The 18,091-nt window shown below is 44.8% G+C and overlaps 1 protein-coding gene across 1 annotated transcript; it reads right to left on the bottom strand.

Moving 5' to 3' along the window:
* Positions 1 to 13,983: 13,983 nt before the first annotated feature.
* Positions 13,984 to 17,321, bottom strand: BSX (brain specific homeobox). Its single transcript, XM_067562711.1, has 3 exons — positions 17,060 to 17,321; positions 14,735 to 14,931; positions 13,984 to 14,223 (listed from the first exon to the last, which is right to left on the bottom strand). Exons 1-3 carry the CDS (start codon positions 17,319 to 17,321, stop codon positions 13,984 to 13,986), a joined length of 699 nt encoding a protein of 232 aa, XP_067418812.1.
* Between the last annotated feature and the right edge of the window lie 770 nt (positions 17,322 to 18,091).

Here is an 18,091-nt window from a genome sequence, read left to right as displayed (position 1 = left end):
GAAGCAAAAATAAAACACACAAATTCCAAAATTTACCTGGATTTGAAATTTTGACCAGTATCTAAAGTTTCTTTGGAGCCGACTAGCCCCCAAATACCTAGTTACTACCTCTTCAAACTTTCTATACAGTTAAATCTCATTGGAAACAATTGTGCAGGTTTAAAAGACAAGTTGTCATTAAGGCAAGTCATTAACAATCACTGTAGCTAATCAAAATGGTTATACTGTATGGGCAAGGGTGGAGGTTCATGGAATCCTATTTGGCCAAAGCAAAGTTTTGCCTTGTTGAAGACGGTGGAAGGGTTAACTGGGAAATACAGAGGCGAGGGTGAGTTTGGAAAGCTTCAGTCTCTGGGGATGCACTGAGTTTTCTGTAAAAGGTAAACATGGAAATGAGTTCCAAGAAATATTTTTAGTCTTATAACAGGTTAATTCTGGACTTTTGAATAGTTGGATGCAAACTCCTCCTAAACTGCTTGAAGTTGAAGGTAATGTCACAAGTTATCAGGGAGATCATTTTGACTAAGAAGGGCAGGCCATTGAAAGAGTCCCCAGTTGCCTTCTGTGGGTTTTGAATCCCACTCTAAATTATTTAAATCAATCCATGATCTCAAACATTCAGAAACAAATAGCTCCTAGAATTGACAAGGGGCTAAGAGCCATGCCATATGTCATTGGAGAGGTTGCTTCCCCTAGATTTGAAATGAGGTCTTGATCACCTGAACCTCAATTCAGCAAAGCATTTAAGCACATGCTTAATGAATGATGACCTTACAGCAGTAAGACTTACAATCATTTTGGTCTCTTTACCATAAATATTATAGCATCACTGTGGGGAAACTTGCATGAGAAAGTTCTCTGCACAGAGGTTTGGTACAGGTTATGTGCAAAACATTTTGCACTTCAAAGAACAGCAGCAGGCAACTGTTTTGCAGCTTTCAGTGGATCCAAGATAAAACTGCCCCCTCCTTGAATTTTGGATTTGCTCCCTCTTACCTCTTGGACCTTCAGCTCTGTGTATCCTCAGGGTTCATGTTAGACAGACATTTCCATACCATGTCAGCTATAATTGCTGTTTTTAATTATATATTTTTTTAAATAAAATGGTAACACTTTGAAACATTTCTGATGAAGGACATAAACTTGTTGTCTCTGCTTAAAAGTGATAATCCTCCTTTAATTCAAACCTGAAGCACCTATTTTTAATGGAACTTTTAGATGAATATCAAAGAGCTATTTACACGTATCTAATATTTTAATTAGAGTATATTCTCAATTTAACCCATTAAACCCCCTTTGATGCGCCCCATGTTTAGTGTTTAGCCCCAGATGCTAGAGATAATGAATACTGGACCTTTTGATTTAATGAGAATTTCTGCCTTTCTAGCCTGACTCCCTTTGTATTCCGCTTTTTTCCCCTGAGCTATAGAATTCAGTTAATTGAAGGAGTCTCTCACCACCACACATTAAGGAGTCTAAATTAGCATCCCTTTTCTGATTAGAAAATGCAAGCAGACATTTTCCCTTTGATCTCAGCATTGAGTTGATGTAGGCAACAGCCCCCTGAAAATGAGCTGATGGCTTTATTATTAGGCGAAAATGCAGATGCGGCCATGTGTTGCAAAATGCTTAATGTCTTAATTGATCACCTTCCATACTGTTTGTCATCCTAGTACCTTTTATAGCTCCTGTAAATTAGGGTTTTGGGGTTTGTTTTTTTTTAAATAGTGACCTTTTAAGTAACACCACCAATTTCCCCTAACCCCCAATGTTAAAATTTTATCAATAAGCCCAGTCATTAATAGGATGCTTCCCTGTGGCAAATAAATAAAAAGCCCCATGAACATGATCACCTTGCAGACTGTTTGCAAAGGATTGTATTTTTCCCAAGGTGAAATTTGAAAAGATGTTATTTTCAGTATATGTGCAAAGGAAGTCTTTTGATCTGCTTTGATAGTAATGCAAATTTTTTTTTTTTTGCACTGAACAGATAACAGCGATACAAAAGGGTCTGCACAAGTAAATGATGAGCATCCATCTGCTTAAAAGCAAAGGCCAAAACTTAATGTAATTCAGATTAGAAAGACAAAGAATTTAATAAGAAATTGGCTTGAATTCTGCATTAAGCATTCAGGACCACATTCATGATGAGTAGACCCTTACTCTCATATAGTCCCATTGATTTCAATATGGCTATAAATACAGTAAAGTGTACTCAGCATGAGTATGGGTGGTAGAATCAGGCCCTCAACAATTAACCACCGTGCATACGAGACTGTGCCTCCTCTGGCGCTATAGTGTAATGGCGGAGAATATTGGAGCAACTTATCTTCTATGAAACTTTCTCCAGGCTACTTTCGTTCTAGAATATAGTATAAGATGGAGCCTTGCTCTACATGACAGAGCTGCTTTGAGTGAGTGCAATTGCCTAATAGTTTTAAAGTCAACAGTATGTGCTGAAAGAAGTTTGCATCTAGTTACAACTACTGGCCAAGTAGTAGGAGTCACCTGACTGAGGAAAGCGTATCTGAGTGATATTTACATTAAGGAGATCTACAGAATCTGACTGAGTCCCCCCCAGAAAAGTAAAATGTATCAAATCTATCTTTATTTCTGGAAGATATAATTGGTCTTACGCATACGTTATATGGACATAAATATCTGAGGTTCCTTTGTATGTAATGACACTTCCTACTGTTACCTTTTCTTCATTTCCTTCAAACCCCTCAGCACCTCTTTCTTTAGGTTTTTCCCCCCATTGGGTTTAATTTTTATAGGCAAAAAATATTGTGCTGTGAAGCTGAAAATGTGCCTGAAAAGTAAATCCACGTGCTGAAGATATTAGTCATCACTGAAGATCACTTATTTAATTGAAGGGACCATAAGTTTGCTCTATTTTCTAAAAACTTCCATCTATAGACCACATTCATTAATGGAGTTGTCAGATTGCCAGTGAAGTCAGTTGGAATTACAGCGAGTGAGCCCATGACTGGGGCTCTGAGGCTATATGATAATACAAATAATAATTTGGCCTAATCTTTATACTTATTCAGATCTGAAAATTGGCACACAGATCTAAATTGAATACGGCCTCCTTGCACAACTGTTGCACGTGATGTGAGACAAAAATACAGAAACCTCCGCAGAGTAGGAAAATTCATTTCACAGGGAAATAATGAAACATACAGGACCAAATACACGTCTGTCTTGAACGGAATTACACCAAGGATGGATCTGACTCAAACTGGAGTATTTTTAAGAAACAAAGTAAACTATTATCCCTTGAGTTTAGTAAGTAAATTCCAGTAGGGAGTGTAATGCCTTTAGTCTGTGGCTTCCGGCTTATTTCGGTGGTGTTACACCAGTGATAAACTTGGCCCACTACTTTACAAAGCTGTATTGATAGTGGATTATTATGAAAAAAGATTTTTCTGAGCTCTGGAGAAAGGCTTCCCTAGCGTACCTTCCCCAGCGTTAAGTAGTGAACAGGACTGAAGTATCCCAAACCCATAAAATTCCTACTCTAGGTTCTGATAGCGTAAGGTTCTAGACCTTACGCAACTCCATGTAATCTATATAATGTCAACAGTAGGCTCCAAAATGCTTGATTGAGAGAGATTGTTCCACCCTGTGAATTCCACAAACTTGGCAACCCTAGGGTCTTGCCCCACCATCGTAACAGTATTGTAGAATCTTTGTAGTTGAGGACTGGGAGGAAAAAATATAGCCATCATCTAGTACATCTATCCCCCACCGCTGAATAATTGTCTGTACAGTATATTTTCCAGTGCTTTGGCCAGTCTAATTTCACGTGTTTCAAGCAAAGCATCTTCCACCACTTCCCTTTGGTAACAAATTCGTCAATAGATGATATCACCATGGAGAAGTATTTCCTAATACTCAACCTAAATACTCCCTGCACAAAAATAAACGAGGCTGTGAAATAGAGGGCAAGATATAGTGGTTGATTTGGCTACAGACGAGGCATCTATGAACGTGGAGCGGTGTATAGGGACAGTAAATGCAGAGTGAAGCTCTACCGATGACAGCTGGCAAGGATAAGTTAAAGAAGCTTGCCTTACAGAAGAGGCCTGTTTTGAATGGAAGTGCTAGTGAGCCAAAAACATGGATACAGCGGATGCTAAAGAAGTATCCAACAGCTCAAGCTATCACTGATCATGAGCGCAGAGTGGGCAGCTGCAGGTAATGCCATATGGTTAGTTTTCCATGTATGACGGGGATCACTTAAATGAATTTGTCTTGCCTCAATGCCTATGGAAAAGCCAACATAATGCATTGCAATGGTGAATTCAGTCCTCTCTGCAGTATCAAAGCAACTGTTAAGTAGCCTTAGTGATAGCTAGGTCAAATAAAACACAGAGTTCAAGTGGCTTGCCCAGGGTCATACAGCAATACAAAGACATAGACCATAAAAACTATGAATCCTTCCAGATCCACCTCCATCTTAAGCAGGTAAAACCAGAACTGGTATTCACCCTTACGTTTTTTTTAAAATCCATTTGTATTAGTAATTTGAACGATTTCACTTGTGACTGTTCCGAGCACCATCCCAGCCAATTCAACTGGAGTCTCTCCTCCTTTAACTGCAGCACATATCTTTGTGTTTTCTCCTTTTCCCGTAGAATGAGAGTGTTCCCACTCAGGTATTTGTGTACAGTAATTAAATTCCTCCTTGACCTCCTGTTTTCAAAGCTGCACATGTTAAGCTTTTGAACCCGTTCCTCAGAGAAGGAAGTAAGGCCTGGGCTTTGTTAGGCACTACCTATTGATTTTCTGATCAACTACTTCTATTATGACTTTGTTGCTCCAGATTCTCTATTCTATTCTTTTGTATTCAGGTTCTTATATTGCACTCAACACTGGGGTTTCCAAGTGCCTTTTGAGGCTTCTGGACAAGATTTTTTGCTAGTGGCTTTGAAACTGTGCTGTTTCATGTGACATTTGTTGGCTGGGTATTTAAGATCAGAGCATCTGCACCAAGCAAAGGAAGAGTAGTTTGTTCTCTCATTTGTGCCTACAAATATAAAATAAACATTCTCATTGCAGTCAAAGGGGTTTTAGAACTCCTGTTAATTTGAGATCCTGTTTGACACATGTCTTTATCTAACTAAGTGTTTCAACCTTTTCCATGCCATAATCCCCATGTTAGCACAACTAAAAGCTTTGGGGATCCTTCCTTTTGTCATTAAAGACCAGGAGTGTGGTCATGATGCCCTGAAGCCTGTTTGTGCCCCTGATCAGCATGAAAACTCATGGTCTAGACAGACTCGCTCAATTCTTTGCCCTCAAACATAAACCTTCAGAGAAGTAAACCTTGAATAACTCTTCCCAAAAGACGACTTACTTTCCAGATCTTGGAGGCTCAGAGGACTGTGGGAACCATTTCTTTAGGGTCTGGGAGGGAGATGATTAGCTCAGGGCATTGCTAACAGGATACAAATTTATTGACCCCAATTTATGTCACTGGCTCAAATGAGATCCAAGTTGTTACCACTGAGGGCTTCAAATAACCTATCTAAAATAGGTTTCTGATGGAGCTGATGTTCTCAAATATTCTAAGTTGATCCCAACATAGTAGAATCAACAAATGAATCAGAGGTCAGTGGCAATATTTAGTTCTTTTTCTTGTGCAAGAATTAAAGTTATAGAAGAGGGTTGGCAGACATTAGTTAGAACCATAATTTTTACGGTCCATGATCAACGTGAGATGCTGGTGTGCGCCAGCAATGAGAACATCAGCTTTTGCCAAGACATTTGTCCAAGAACTGGGCGTGTACTAAGTGTAACAGAAGGGTACAGCAGAATAAGCTACCTCGCCAGGATGAAGAAGGATGTGTTTTGCATTATAATGATGTGGGAAGACGAAAAAGATTTGGCTTGGTACTCTAAGTATCCAGATTGAAGCCTCTAGGCTAAATTAAAGGATCTGCTTTCCCGGAAGTTATACTCTTCCTAGTGTGAATACTTCTTTCCCCTTGTTTGGTCTTGTTTCTTCTTCCACCCTACAATCAATACTCATTTGCCTTTGTTACCCCGCCTAACTTACTTAATAAGCTCTTCAAGGCATCATAAGCTCCACTTATTACATGCTTGTAATCCACCATGCACACTTATGCCACTGTGTACAAAATAGACTCTGTAGAGCCACAGGTTCATATCCCAGCAAGACTTTGCTAAGCCCTTCAGCCTTCCATGGTGCATAACAGCTCGTCTATTTTAGTGCAGCAGGAGAGGTTTGGGGGAAAGGATCTCAATGAGATTCTGTCTTTTCTGTATGGACAGGAAAGATTGTATGGCATGTGCACAAAAGTGAGGGGTTGCCCTAGGCTCTGTAGGTCTACATTTCCTCTACCGGTTCAGTCAATGCGCCTAACCCAAAGAGGGCTGAATTTCAATGGCCAGTGTGTGTAAATTGCTTCAGAGTCTTTCCAACTGAGAGGCACTCTATCAATGCAAAGTGGGGCCTCACATCCTATGAGAGATTGCTGGGTGGACCCAGTGTGTATTTCTAATCATTCTTTGCTGTAAGCCGCCTTTAGCTGCATTCTGTTCTGATGAGGCTGGATACAGATAACTGTAGCTTTTATCCCTCATGCCACTTCAATAACATTTAAAACAGAAATCTTGAATCACATTGTGGCATTTCATAACATTGCGCTTTGTAGCTATATTTAGACCGCAACTAGCTATTACCACCTGAGAGAGAGATCTTGGAGTCCTCATGGATAGTTCTCTGCTCTATGCACAGCCACAGTCAAAAAAGCTAACAATGTTAGGTGCCATTAGGAAAGGGATAGATAATAAGATCAAAAAAAATCATAATGCCACTGTATAAATCCATGGTATTCCCCCATCTTGAATACTGCGTGAAGTTCTGGTTGTCCCATCTCAAAAAATGTTATTAGAATTAAAAAAGGTACAGAGAAGGGCAACAAAATTAATTAGGGGTATAGAACAGCTTCTATACAAGGAGAGATTAAACAGACTGGGATTGTTCATTTTAGCAAAGAGATGACTAAGGGGGAATATGATAGAAGTGTATAAAATCATGAATGGTGCAGAGAAAGTAGGTAGGAAGTGTTATATACCTATTCATATAACCCAAAAAGCCTGGGGGTTGCCCAATGAAATTAATAGGCAGCAAATTAAAAATAAACATTGGGAAGTACTTCTTCACACAGTGCATAATCAACTTGTGGAACTCATTGCCAGGAGATGGGTGTAGTATAACTGTAGTATAACTGGGTTCAAAAAAGAATTAGATAAATTCATGGAGGATACATCCATCAATGGTTATTAGCCAAGATGGTCAGGGATGTAACCCTATGCTCTGAGCATCCCTAAACTTCTGACTGCCAGAAGCTGGGACTGGATGACAGGGGATGGATCACTCAATAATTGTCCTGTTCTGTTCATTCCCTCTGAAGCATCTGGCACCGGCCAGTGTTGGAAGACAGGATACTGGGCTAGATGGACCATTGGTCTGACCTAGTACGGACATTCTTACGTTCCTAAATTCTTATGTTCACCTGTAAGTCTTTGTAGATTTTTACACATGCCAGATGGACTTTTTAAAAGGCAAAATATCATTCTGCTACTGTCCCACCAAAACTCTTCTAGCCCATTCATTTCAGTAGAGGCAAGGTGTTCCTTTGGATCCAATCACTCCGCAAGAACTGAGCATTCCGAGATCAAGCCCGCTCAGAGAGCACACACTGTCCTCCAACAGCTTGTTATAGCTGCCAACCAGTGTACGATGGGACTAACTTAGCCCAGAACTGGGACCAGACCTTTAAACCCTGCCCACTGGATCGGATAATACAAGGGGCTTTGCCAAGCACTGCCCTTTCTTACAGGACCCTGCAGGTTAAGAGGAACGCTTCCTCCAGCTGTGAAGTTCTATAACCCTTTGGCACTCATTCTTCCCTCACCGAGAAAGAAGGTTATAAGAACTCTACGGAGTTGCCTGCCTTTCCCATTCAGATAAGCGATGAATCCTTCCAATCCGAAACACCGCTTTCCTTATGGAGGGTGACTAAGTGCTCGGAAGAGTAATGCTGCTTTAATCGGATAGCTCCCTGGAAGACCCCCTGTTCTGGAATAAGTCACTTTATTCCAAAATAATTAATACAGTCTCAAAGCACATTAATTATTCTGGAATAAAGTCACTTTATTCCAGGAAAGTGTCCACAGGGGGAGCTATTCCACAGTAGCTCTTCTGCTCAATTTCCCCCACGTAGACAAACCCAAAGTGGCTGAAACAATGTTATTTATACAGTCCTATAAACATACCTTGTGCTCTACAGCCACAGTCTCATGTCCCTATTGCCAGTCCACACTCTCCACGGTCATCTCCAATACTTCAGAAAGTTTCTTCTAGTGCTCGCAGCTGCACTGTGAACAGTATAGTCCTTAGCTACCCACAAAGTTAGCCGAGCTAGGGGAAGATAAGGAACAGGCTTAAGTCAAAATTAAAAATGAACCATTCTTCAAGCAAAATCGGAGCCTCTACTCAAGGAGTTGCACTGGTTTAATTGAACTGGTGCCAGCTTGTGTGGAGACAAGACCCAACAGAGCCTGCAATGCAAACTAGTAGATATCTCCTTTGGGTTACAGCAGCCTCAGTGCTCCTTAGTCATGTGCATCTGCCCTCCAATTAACACCTCGTTAGGGCACCCACCTGCAGAGACTTTACTTCAGCTTGCTGCATTGCAGCCACTAATTCTCTGTATTATAGTCATGAGCACATCAGGAAGGGCCTGGTGGTTTAAAAGACATTTCAAGCCATTATAGCTACCAGTAATGGTCAGTAGATTCAGCTGTCAGGACAAGGTCCAAACAGTCAGTGCAGTCTCAACGTCCCTCGCTCCTCTCCAGATAGTCCTGCCACGTCAGAGTTAAAGGCATGTGAGCAGAGGATGCTGTAAAAGACCCTTGTACTTACCTAGGATTTAGCTAGTTCACTTTCCAGAGCTGTCCAACTAGTGTCTTTCACCAACACTAAACAAAAACCTAGGGTCATGTTAGGGCTGAGTCCACAGAAGATTTGCACCACTGGCCCACAGTATTTGCAGTGTAATGGTGCTACAACTGGATGTTCATAGCAGGCTACAACCAAGAGGTGCCGTCTCCCAGCTGACACGTCAAATTACTTCCATCCAAACTGACCACAAAGCCGCTCAAACAAACATGGTTGGGGGGGGGGGAGGGGGAAGCCTTTGCCACAAATGTCCTTTTCTCCATTCGGGGAGGCAGTTTTCCCGATGTTCGTCCAATATGCAGTCAGAGTCAAGTCTCCTTCTCGCTAACCCAGGAAAGGATAGCAGGAAGGTCTCTTCCTACCACTGTCCCTATCCATTATAAGAGACAAGGTAGAGTATATGCTGCCCTCCTTCCCAGAACTTGTCCTGGTTGGATGAGAGAGGGGAACCCAGCCACACTCTGTAATACAGGCCGCCTACTCCCAGATGCTAAATAAACTGGTAAAACTAGAGTTTTTCCAGACACCAACTGTTACCCCAGACTATTTCCTCTCTCTCGCTCAGCATCTGCCTCTGTCATCCCTGGGGTCTCTGTCTGCCCCAAAACCTCTGGAGTTCTTCTCCCTCTGGCTTTGAAAGCCCAATAAACCGCATTACAGTGCCAACGCAAACTATAATTGGGGTTATAGTGGCTGTAGAAGCCTTTTTTGGTTTGTCAACTTATCTGGGAATGGACTGTTTCTGTCATGTGTTATACAGCACCATGAACACTGTTGGGGCTCAAACAAATATAAATACCACCTCATATTTTCAGCCTCCTCAGTATTGTCTTGCTACCCCCACACTACACAGGAAGACTAGACATACAGGCTTCTTGGAGTCAATGGAAGCTGCAGGAGCGTTGCACCTTTGTGAGTCAGACCCTAAAGCTTGGAGTTTGTATGGCAGAAGGGGGAACATTACTAGGTTTGAGTTTTGTCATGCTGGTTACATTTGGCTGGTGGACCTACAGTAGAAGCCGACTTGTCTTTTAATTTGATTCCAAAAATGAAATAATAATAATAAAAAGCAAAGGGGCATAGGGTTGAGGCTAGATGATGGTATTTTGTAAAGCACAGATGTGGTTTAAGGGTGAAATTCACCCCTAGCAAAGAGACACCACAAGACTTAGACATTGGTTAAATCCCATTTACACCCTATTGGGTGCGTTAATTGTTCCTGGCCCTTGTTCTGGGGTGACTTTCTTTCCGAGGTGACATGCTCATACAGAGTGAGATGACGTCGGAGGAAGACTGGGACCAAATTATTGCTATACACCCGAGTCGACTTCGACTTGTATAGTCTTGACTTGCTTCACAGGGTAGTGACTGCTTAACTCTAGTCATGCACCGTCATTAGCAGTGAAGTCCTGTGCATTGTATTGAACCTTTACCCTTGCTTTTTGCTGCAACAAGCCTGCCTAGTATTTTTGTGGCCTATTCTAGACCTGTGCTTTTCAACCTTTTTTCATTTGCAGACCCCTACAAAATTTTGAATGGAAATACAGACCCCTTTGGCAATCTTAGCCAGAGTTTGCGGCTCCCCTAGGGGGTCTGTGAATCACAGGTTGAAAACCCACTGTTTTAGCCCTTTGTGTATGAAGGGCCAAATTCTGGTATGTGCAGAAAAGTGGGTCTCAGGAGGTGGAACATTGTCTACCCCAATCCAAGGCTCCTACGTGAACAACAGCTGCTCCACTGGCCATCTGCAAGAGGCGCCATGGAGGGGCATGATGGGGTGAAGCATGTGTTTTGTATGTGGGGGTGTGTTTTGCATGTTTATGTGCACAGGTCCACTACCTCTGCTCACACCCAGAGATTATTCCTGCTGTGGGTAAAAATCATCTGCATATAGTGGCAGGGGCTGCTACCTGCAAGCATACGACTCACATAGACTCAGCTAGTGCAGTACAGATGTGCACTAGTTTTGGCGATGTTTGCCTTGATGAGCTTGAAAGTGGTCACACAGCACATGATAGTCCTCAAGTGTTTATTCAATGCCAGTCCCGGGGTGAGTAACATTGCACTCCTCTTAAAGGGGAATAGATGTTTTGCAAATGGCCAATATAAATATAATTCTTAATGCAATGTTGCCCTCAACTTCTGTGTTCCTTGCAACTTCTATGTTTCCTGTTGAATTCCCATAATGATCCACCCTGCACTTTTTCCTGACATTCACTCTGCGTATACTCCACATAAGAGCATTTACTACATGCCTTTGTTTCCAAGAATTGGAAAAAGATCATTAGGAAGTGTGTCATTTCTGTTCACACAGGAGCAAAAACAGTTCTCACTGCAAGAGAAAGAGCCATACCTACAAATGTTAGGAATTCAGAATTTTTTAATGTCACTCAGCATCATGTATATTTTATTTTTAAGTGACCACTTCTATGTATTTGCTTCTGAATGATCTCTTCTTTCTCTGTTTCATAAAACTCTTTGCTGCTAAATCATGCTACTCATAAATCATGAATATCTGAGTCTGACTGAAGAATACGGTGATTTTAAGAACAGCTGCAAATAAAGACTTTGGCATATGCTTTCTTTTAACTGATGACATTGTTTGTGATATCCGGTCCCTAATATACGCTTGTATACAGCATTTCTTAGGAGTTAATGCTATCACTAAAATGGTAATCAGAATCTTAATATTAAAACATCATGGCATAGCAGTAAGTTCCTTGTTAAGTATTAATTTTAATAACTAGGCTGTATGTTGTGGCTGTTTTACTCACACTTTTATTAAATGTTGGTGGTAAACACAAAGATATACCAACTAAAAAAATACTTCCACAGCCTACATGATACAAATATAACATAAGCACTCTAACAAATTAAATATTACATGTCCAAAAATTAGATAAATTAAATGTATTTTCTTTCTTAGTGCTTTGGTTTAGGTATTGCTGGAAGTCAGTGATCATAAATATATGATAAATGTTTCCATCTAGCTGAAATCTCATTGTATTGACACTATTCAATAGCTTTTGCTATAGCTAGAATGCATTTCTAGGTGATTGTCTACAGAACAATGATATATTCTTGATTTTACCCTTTGAACTATAATCTTTAAGAACCTGCATAATTTTGTAGCAAAATATTTTGACTGAAAGTCATTAAAGAAAATAGTTTTCTTTGAAGTGTTTGTAAACACAGCCCCTCCAAAAAACCCAGTCGTTGTCGGGATGTTTTTCACATGTGATCTTTATTATTCTAATTATACTGCAAACCACAAAGGGGAAGGAAATACACAAATTTAAATAATTTATATTTTGCACATGAATCCGGGACATTTTTATTTTTGCAACAAAACTGCATGTCCTACATTCCAAAAACCAAAAAAGTGCTAAGGACAGGCAACAACCAAATCAACTCTTAATTAAAAAAATAAATTAAAAACAATTACCAAAAAAAAAAAAAACCCCTGAAGAGACACTGAAATGGAATTTGGAGTGCTTGATCAGAAGTGGTTTGAAATCGAACATTGACGAAGACTTAAGAAATTAATCTTTCCTTATATTTCTTCGAGCAAAAGCCTTCATTCTATAGCAAATGTCCGTCAACCAGCATTTCGTCATTCCTTCTGGTCAGTACATTATACCAGAAAAGGTTTTATTTCGCTGGAAATCCGAGTTATTTCACTGCACTGTAAATAAATAAAAAGCAAGCCTGAGGCATCAGTAAATACTGTTATATACAACTCTGCAATGCAGAGATGGATTTGCAGTTCGATAGCGTGATATGTTTCAGGGTACCAGGTTTAAAACCGCTGGACAGTTGTAAACTGCGGGATGAAGGCATGCAGACAGCATGCACTCGCAATGAAACATGAGTCGGACTTTAAACTAGTTTATGAACATACTCAGTTAAAAACAAAAATATTCCAAAACGGATTCACATCAGGAAACGATTAATAAAATCATACTTCGGAGGCAGGTGAGCTGTTAAAATTATATAAAATCCATTTTACTAAATAAATTCGATTCAATTTTTCTGGGCGTCTTAAGAAGAATTCAGTTTATTAGCAATACTTTCTCTCCCAAGCCCCCCACCATAGAAAATGTGGTTTTCTTACCTGTTTCTTTAGAGAAACTTTATGCAATTCACTGTTTAAACAAATGCATTCGCTAGGGTGTGTCTGATTTTAAATGAAAATGTACACGAATATTAAGAGACATTGTCTGGATACACCGTTCATTGTCATGGCATTGTGACAGGTGTAGACCTGTTATTTAACTCTGGGCACCGATGCATTGAAATAATATAACGGGTATACACTGGATTTTAAAACGGGCAAAGCTTTACTGCTGGAGAAACGTTACCCAGGCATTTCAAATTGAAATAGAGGGCAGTGATTTTGCTATCTTTGTATTCAGCGTCCAGAACCAATGTCAAATGTGCGCTGCTTGTCTTCCAGTGGTGATGGTGTTTAAACTCTGCGACCAAAACAATCGAGTTGCACCGTGACTAGCGGACTGTGATGTCTTGCTCTCCGCTGATATCATCGTGTCAGCTAACTCGATTGTTCTGAAGTTGTCGTGCTTAAACACGAGCTCAGTTGTGCTTGCTCAAAAGGGGCCAGCGGTGCGAGCTGAATTAGACATAGCCAGAGCGGACAGACTCTCCTGGCAACCAATGCCATAAAAGGGACTGAACCCGTGTCTGTTTAGATCAGATCCGATCCGATCCCGCTCTCCCCCAGACTGTGTGACTAGCTCCTTTCCAGCCTGACCTGAAGATACTCCCTGGCTCCAGCCCTGGCCGGGTCGCTCAGGGATTGCTTTTTAATCGACGGGTCCTACCGAGATTACCTGGCCTTGGTTACTGGGCAGAGGAGTCCCGAGTCGTCACCCTTCGCGGGCAAAGCCAAGAGAGCTGTTGAGACCAGGGGCCCTCCAAAGTCAGCGGGGCGCTTCGCCGGCTGGGGAGGGGAAGGAGCGCGTCTACATGAGATGCGGGGCGGCGCAGAGATCCGCGTCCTCGATGATGTCCACCTCGTCCTCGTTCTCCTCCGCGAGGAAGGCGGGCTGCTGGCGGCGCTCGGCGCTGGCTTTGTCGGGCAGCTCAGCCTCGCTCGAGCTCTGCTCCAGGCTCTCCTCCCCGCTGGGGTTCTTGGGGTCGTCCTGGGTTTTCCTCAGCTGCTTTTTGTGCTTCATTCGTCGGTTCTGGAACCACGTTTTTACCTGGGCGAGAAAGGGGATGAAGGCGTTAGCAAGTGCCCCAGCTCCCGGGGGGGCTCCTCCCCCCCCCCCAGTGCACTGCATGCAGCACACGTGCAGTAGCATGTTACCAGCTCCCGGGGGGGCTCCTCCCCCCCCCCAGTGCACTGCATGCAGCACACGTGTCAGCAGCATGTTACCCAGCTCCCCGGGGGGGCTCCTCCCCCCCCCCAGTGCATTGCATGCAGCACGCGTGGCAGTAGCATGTTACCCAGCTCCCGGGGGGCTCCTCCCCCCCACTGCATGCAGCACACGTGCAGTAGCATGTTACCAGCTCCCCGGGGGGCAGAGCTGGAGGCAGGCCGAGGAGGGTGGCAGCTGCTCCCTGATTCTCCCCCAGCCCCTGGGGCCGTTGCCGAGAACGGGGAGCAATCTGGAGGTCGGGGGCAACCCCCGTGCCCCCTCCCGGGTGGGGTGCTCCATCCCGCTGGAGGGGGGTGTCCAGGCTCCCCCCGGCTGGCCGCGGGCGGGGTACCTGCGTCTCGGAGAGGCTGAGGGCGGTGGCCAGCTCCACGCGCTCCGGGGTGGACAGGTAGCGCTGCATCTCGAAGCGCTTCTCCAGGCCGGAGAGCTGCGAGTCGGAGAAGACGGTGCGGGCTTTGCGGCGGCGGCAGTGCTTGCCGGGCAGCTCGGCGTGCGGGTGGTGCGGGAAAAGGGCGGGCACGGGCATCCCTGCAAGCGCGGGGCACAGGTCAGAGCCTCCCCCACCCCACACACACCTGCCCCAGCCCCAGCCCCCACGCCTGCCCTTCCCCTTTCCCCACCCGCCCTGCCTGGGAACAACACCCGCCCCTAGGACCAGAGCATCCTCCCCCGCCGTCCCGGGACAGCGCCCCCCCCCCCCGCCCCAGGAACTGGATCCTCGCCCCCTCCCCACGCGGCAGCCCCCTGGAAGGGTCCTCCCCCCCCCCCCACGGCCCGGGCACCTTCCGTGCGCCCCAGGGTGAGCGCCCGCTGCCCCGCACCCCGCAGCCGTCTGCTCCCGGCCAGGTGTAAGTCGACGTGGCTCCGTCTGCCCCGGAGCCGGGAGACTCTAGAGTCTGGTCCTGCCAGCCGACAGCCTCTGACTGATTTCGTCCTGCGATGAGGGGCACAGTGGAGCCAGGGGCTGCCCCCTCCCTCCCGCCCCCAAAGAACAGACGGGGGGGCTGGGTAGAATCGGTACAGCTGCCCACCCGGCCCCTTCCTGTGCGTTAACCCACTCCACAGGCAATGCTCCTCTCTACCGCGGTTCGAGGCAACGGTGCCTTCTCCCTAGCCCGTTTTCACACACACACACACACACACACACACCACGAGCACCACAACAACCACCCCACTGCAAGATATTCTTCAGTTCACGCGCACGGTGAAGATTTACAAATTCGCTCTCCAGGTGGACTTCCCGCCCGGTTGCAGTTCGCAAGCCCGGAATAAATGCACGGATGATTCCGATAACCTAGAGTAAGGCACGTGCTATAATGCCACGGACATCGCTGCACAGCGCGACCGCGGGCAGGTGTGATGCACAATGACACACACCTCGAACGTGTGCAGTTGTGTTCATGTAAAGCAGAGGGGCCGGTTGTAGAGTGTCTCCGTCTGTCTACACACGTCTGTCCTCTCCACGCGTTTCATTGCAAATTGTTTCTAGTGACGGTAGCTAAAAATAAATCCAACTCTCGCTTCTCCGTTTGCTCATTCCGTTTCTGTGTGATTTAGTCCTCAGCTGCTCTGCGAGCTCTTTGGAATGGTCACCTGGTTTTAAGCCTAACGGAAGGACTTTATTTGTTTTATTGTACACGGTGGGTTCAGTTTCTTCTCCCTTTTCCATGCCGTTCTGTACTGGGTTGCTCTCTTTGCTTGGTGCCTATTTTAACCAGGCACCTTTCTGCAAATCTAAACTGACTACCAGCTACCGGGGAGGTAGGGAAAACGTTTACCACCTGTGCTGCGAAGAGCAGCAGAAAGCGACTAACGGATTGACTGCTCCAGTGGGATACGGAGAAGGTCAGATCGTAACATCATTTCACTTTTCTAAAAGAACAGACTATTTTTTAGCGTTCACGGCCGCGCTAAGAAATAAGAATAGAAATGAGAGAGAAATGAGGGATTTGACCTTAGGAAACTCCGCAGATAAATTCCTCTGAAGGTTTTGGCACTAAATAGTAAGTAATCGGATGCATTTATTGTAAACTAAAAAGGTGCAAAATCATTTGAAATGGCTTGGAAATCAGGGGTTTTATTTTCATATGCACGAAACTAGCAGAGTTTCCGCTCTTTTGAATTTGCAGGCCACAGAAGTAGGTCAGGGCCGCATGCACCAATCTGTGAATGCGGCCTCGATGGGATTTTTGTTTGCTTAATTTTGAAAGCATGAAACTTGGGCACCCTAGCACAAGATTTTCCCGAAGAAGAAGTGAATAAGCGAAGTGTTTTGCGTGGAGGTTAGACATCAGATTTCCAGGCTCTGACAGCGGGAGAATTGCAAAACGCCTATCATTTTTTGCTAGGATATTCAATATATTCCTACATTTATAGGCGACCGCTAAATCCACGGAGGCCATGGATCCAAGGGAGGGAAATAAAATAAACCAGGAGAGTCGGATTATTACAATCGTCCCCCAAAACTGTAGTACCGGCAGGCGCGTAAAATCTGCCTGGATGCATAACAGGTGCCATTACTTTAATGAAACGTGGCCCTGGCTAGGAGATGAACCCCCCCCCCCCCCCACGTCTGCAGCGACTGGCTTCGCCTGTAAACACACCCCCTTCCTCCACAGCCAAAACAGACCCCAGGAGGGCTGGACACCCGACTTACCCGAGGCGGTTAGGAAGTAGGGGTGGTGGTGGTCCGGCTTGTGGAGGGCATGGTGCGGGTGAGGCGCCAGGATGGTCGGGGTGGGCATCAGAGGGTATCCATAGTCCAGGAGAGGAACCCTGGAGGCTAAGGGGCTGGAGAAATGCTCTGGCGGGACTTCTCTCAAGGGTTTGGGCTTCTGGAGCAAAATGTCTTCGATGAAGAAGGAGGTGGGCCTGGGCGCCGAGATGGGGTGCACAGCCGAGGTGAAGTTGAGGTTCATTTCCGCCAGGCGGTGGGGACAGCGCTGGAATAAAGGGTGCGCGAGGACGAAGGAACGGCCTCCGGTTTCACCCCGGCTGGCTGAAAACCCGCAGACCGGAGGAGCCAGAAGAGAAGATCAAGGTGGATTTGGGCGGCGTGGAGGAGATTTGTGGAAAGGGGGCTCTCCGGCGAGCCAATGGCGAACTAGCAGGGCGGAGGGAAAAGTTCTCCCCCCCCCCTCCTTCCAATGTCACCCAAATTAATTGAGAGGTTGAAAGGAAGGGGGCGCTGGCCAAGGTACTGAATCGGTCCATCAAAGGGCCGTGGCAAGGCTGGTGCAAAGCCAGGGGGATGGTGAAGTACGCAAGAAGGGGTTATGGAAAACCCAGTCGGAGCTGATGGAGAGTCTGAAGCAGACAGAGCCCCAGTGTCTCCACAATAAAGAGAGATGGCCACCTTCAAAACTGTAGGTGCTTCAGCCTTCCAGCACTGGCTTATTAGATATAGGCCGGCACCTTTAACTGGCTCTGCCTCCGTTATTTTTGTGTATGTGTAAGCGAGAGGATGTGCTTGTGCATACAGCGCCGAGCACATGCAGCCATGAGCCCAGATTGGGGCTTCTGACCTCCCACCTCAATACAAACCAACGCTAATTTTTTTTTTTCCAAAGGGAAATAAAGGGCCAGATCCTCCGCAGGTGTAAACCACAGTTAACTTGAATGCACTGAGATCACTGGTGCGACATTAATTTACAGCTGCGGGAGGATCTAGCCGCAGGCCCCTGAGTAG

The sequence above is a fragment of the Emydura macquarii genome, unplaced genomic scaffold (assembly GCF_026122565.2).
Source record: "Emydura macquarii macquarii isolate MOO-44397 ecotype Brisbane River unplaced genomic scaffold, CSIRO-AGI_Emac_v2 contig_312, whole genome shotgun sequence".
NCBI classification, from domain to species: Eukaryota; Metazoa; Chordata; order Testudines; family Chelidae; genus Emydura; species Emydura macquarii.
Note: the sequence above shows the minus strand (reverse complement) of the source record. Positions and strands in the feature narration are given on the sequence as shown.

Excerpts from the sequence above, each read along its gene's own strand:
- BSX (XM_067562711.1), bottom strand. The coding sequence starts at position 17,321 with ATGAACCTCAACTTCACCTCGGCTGTGCACCCCATCTCGGCGCCCAGG. Across the intron at positions 14,932-17,059 it reads CTACTTCCTAACCGCCTCGG|GGATGCCCGTGCCCGCCCTT; the intron begins GTAAGTCGGGTG and ends CCGCGCTTGCAG. Across the intron at positions 14,224-14,734 it reads TCAGCCTCTCCGAGACGCAG|GTAAAAACGTGGTTCCAGAA; the intron begins GTACCCCGCCCG and ends TTTCTCGCCCAG.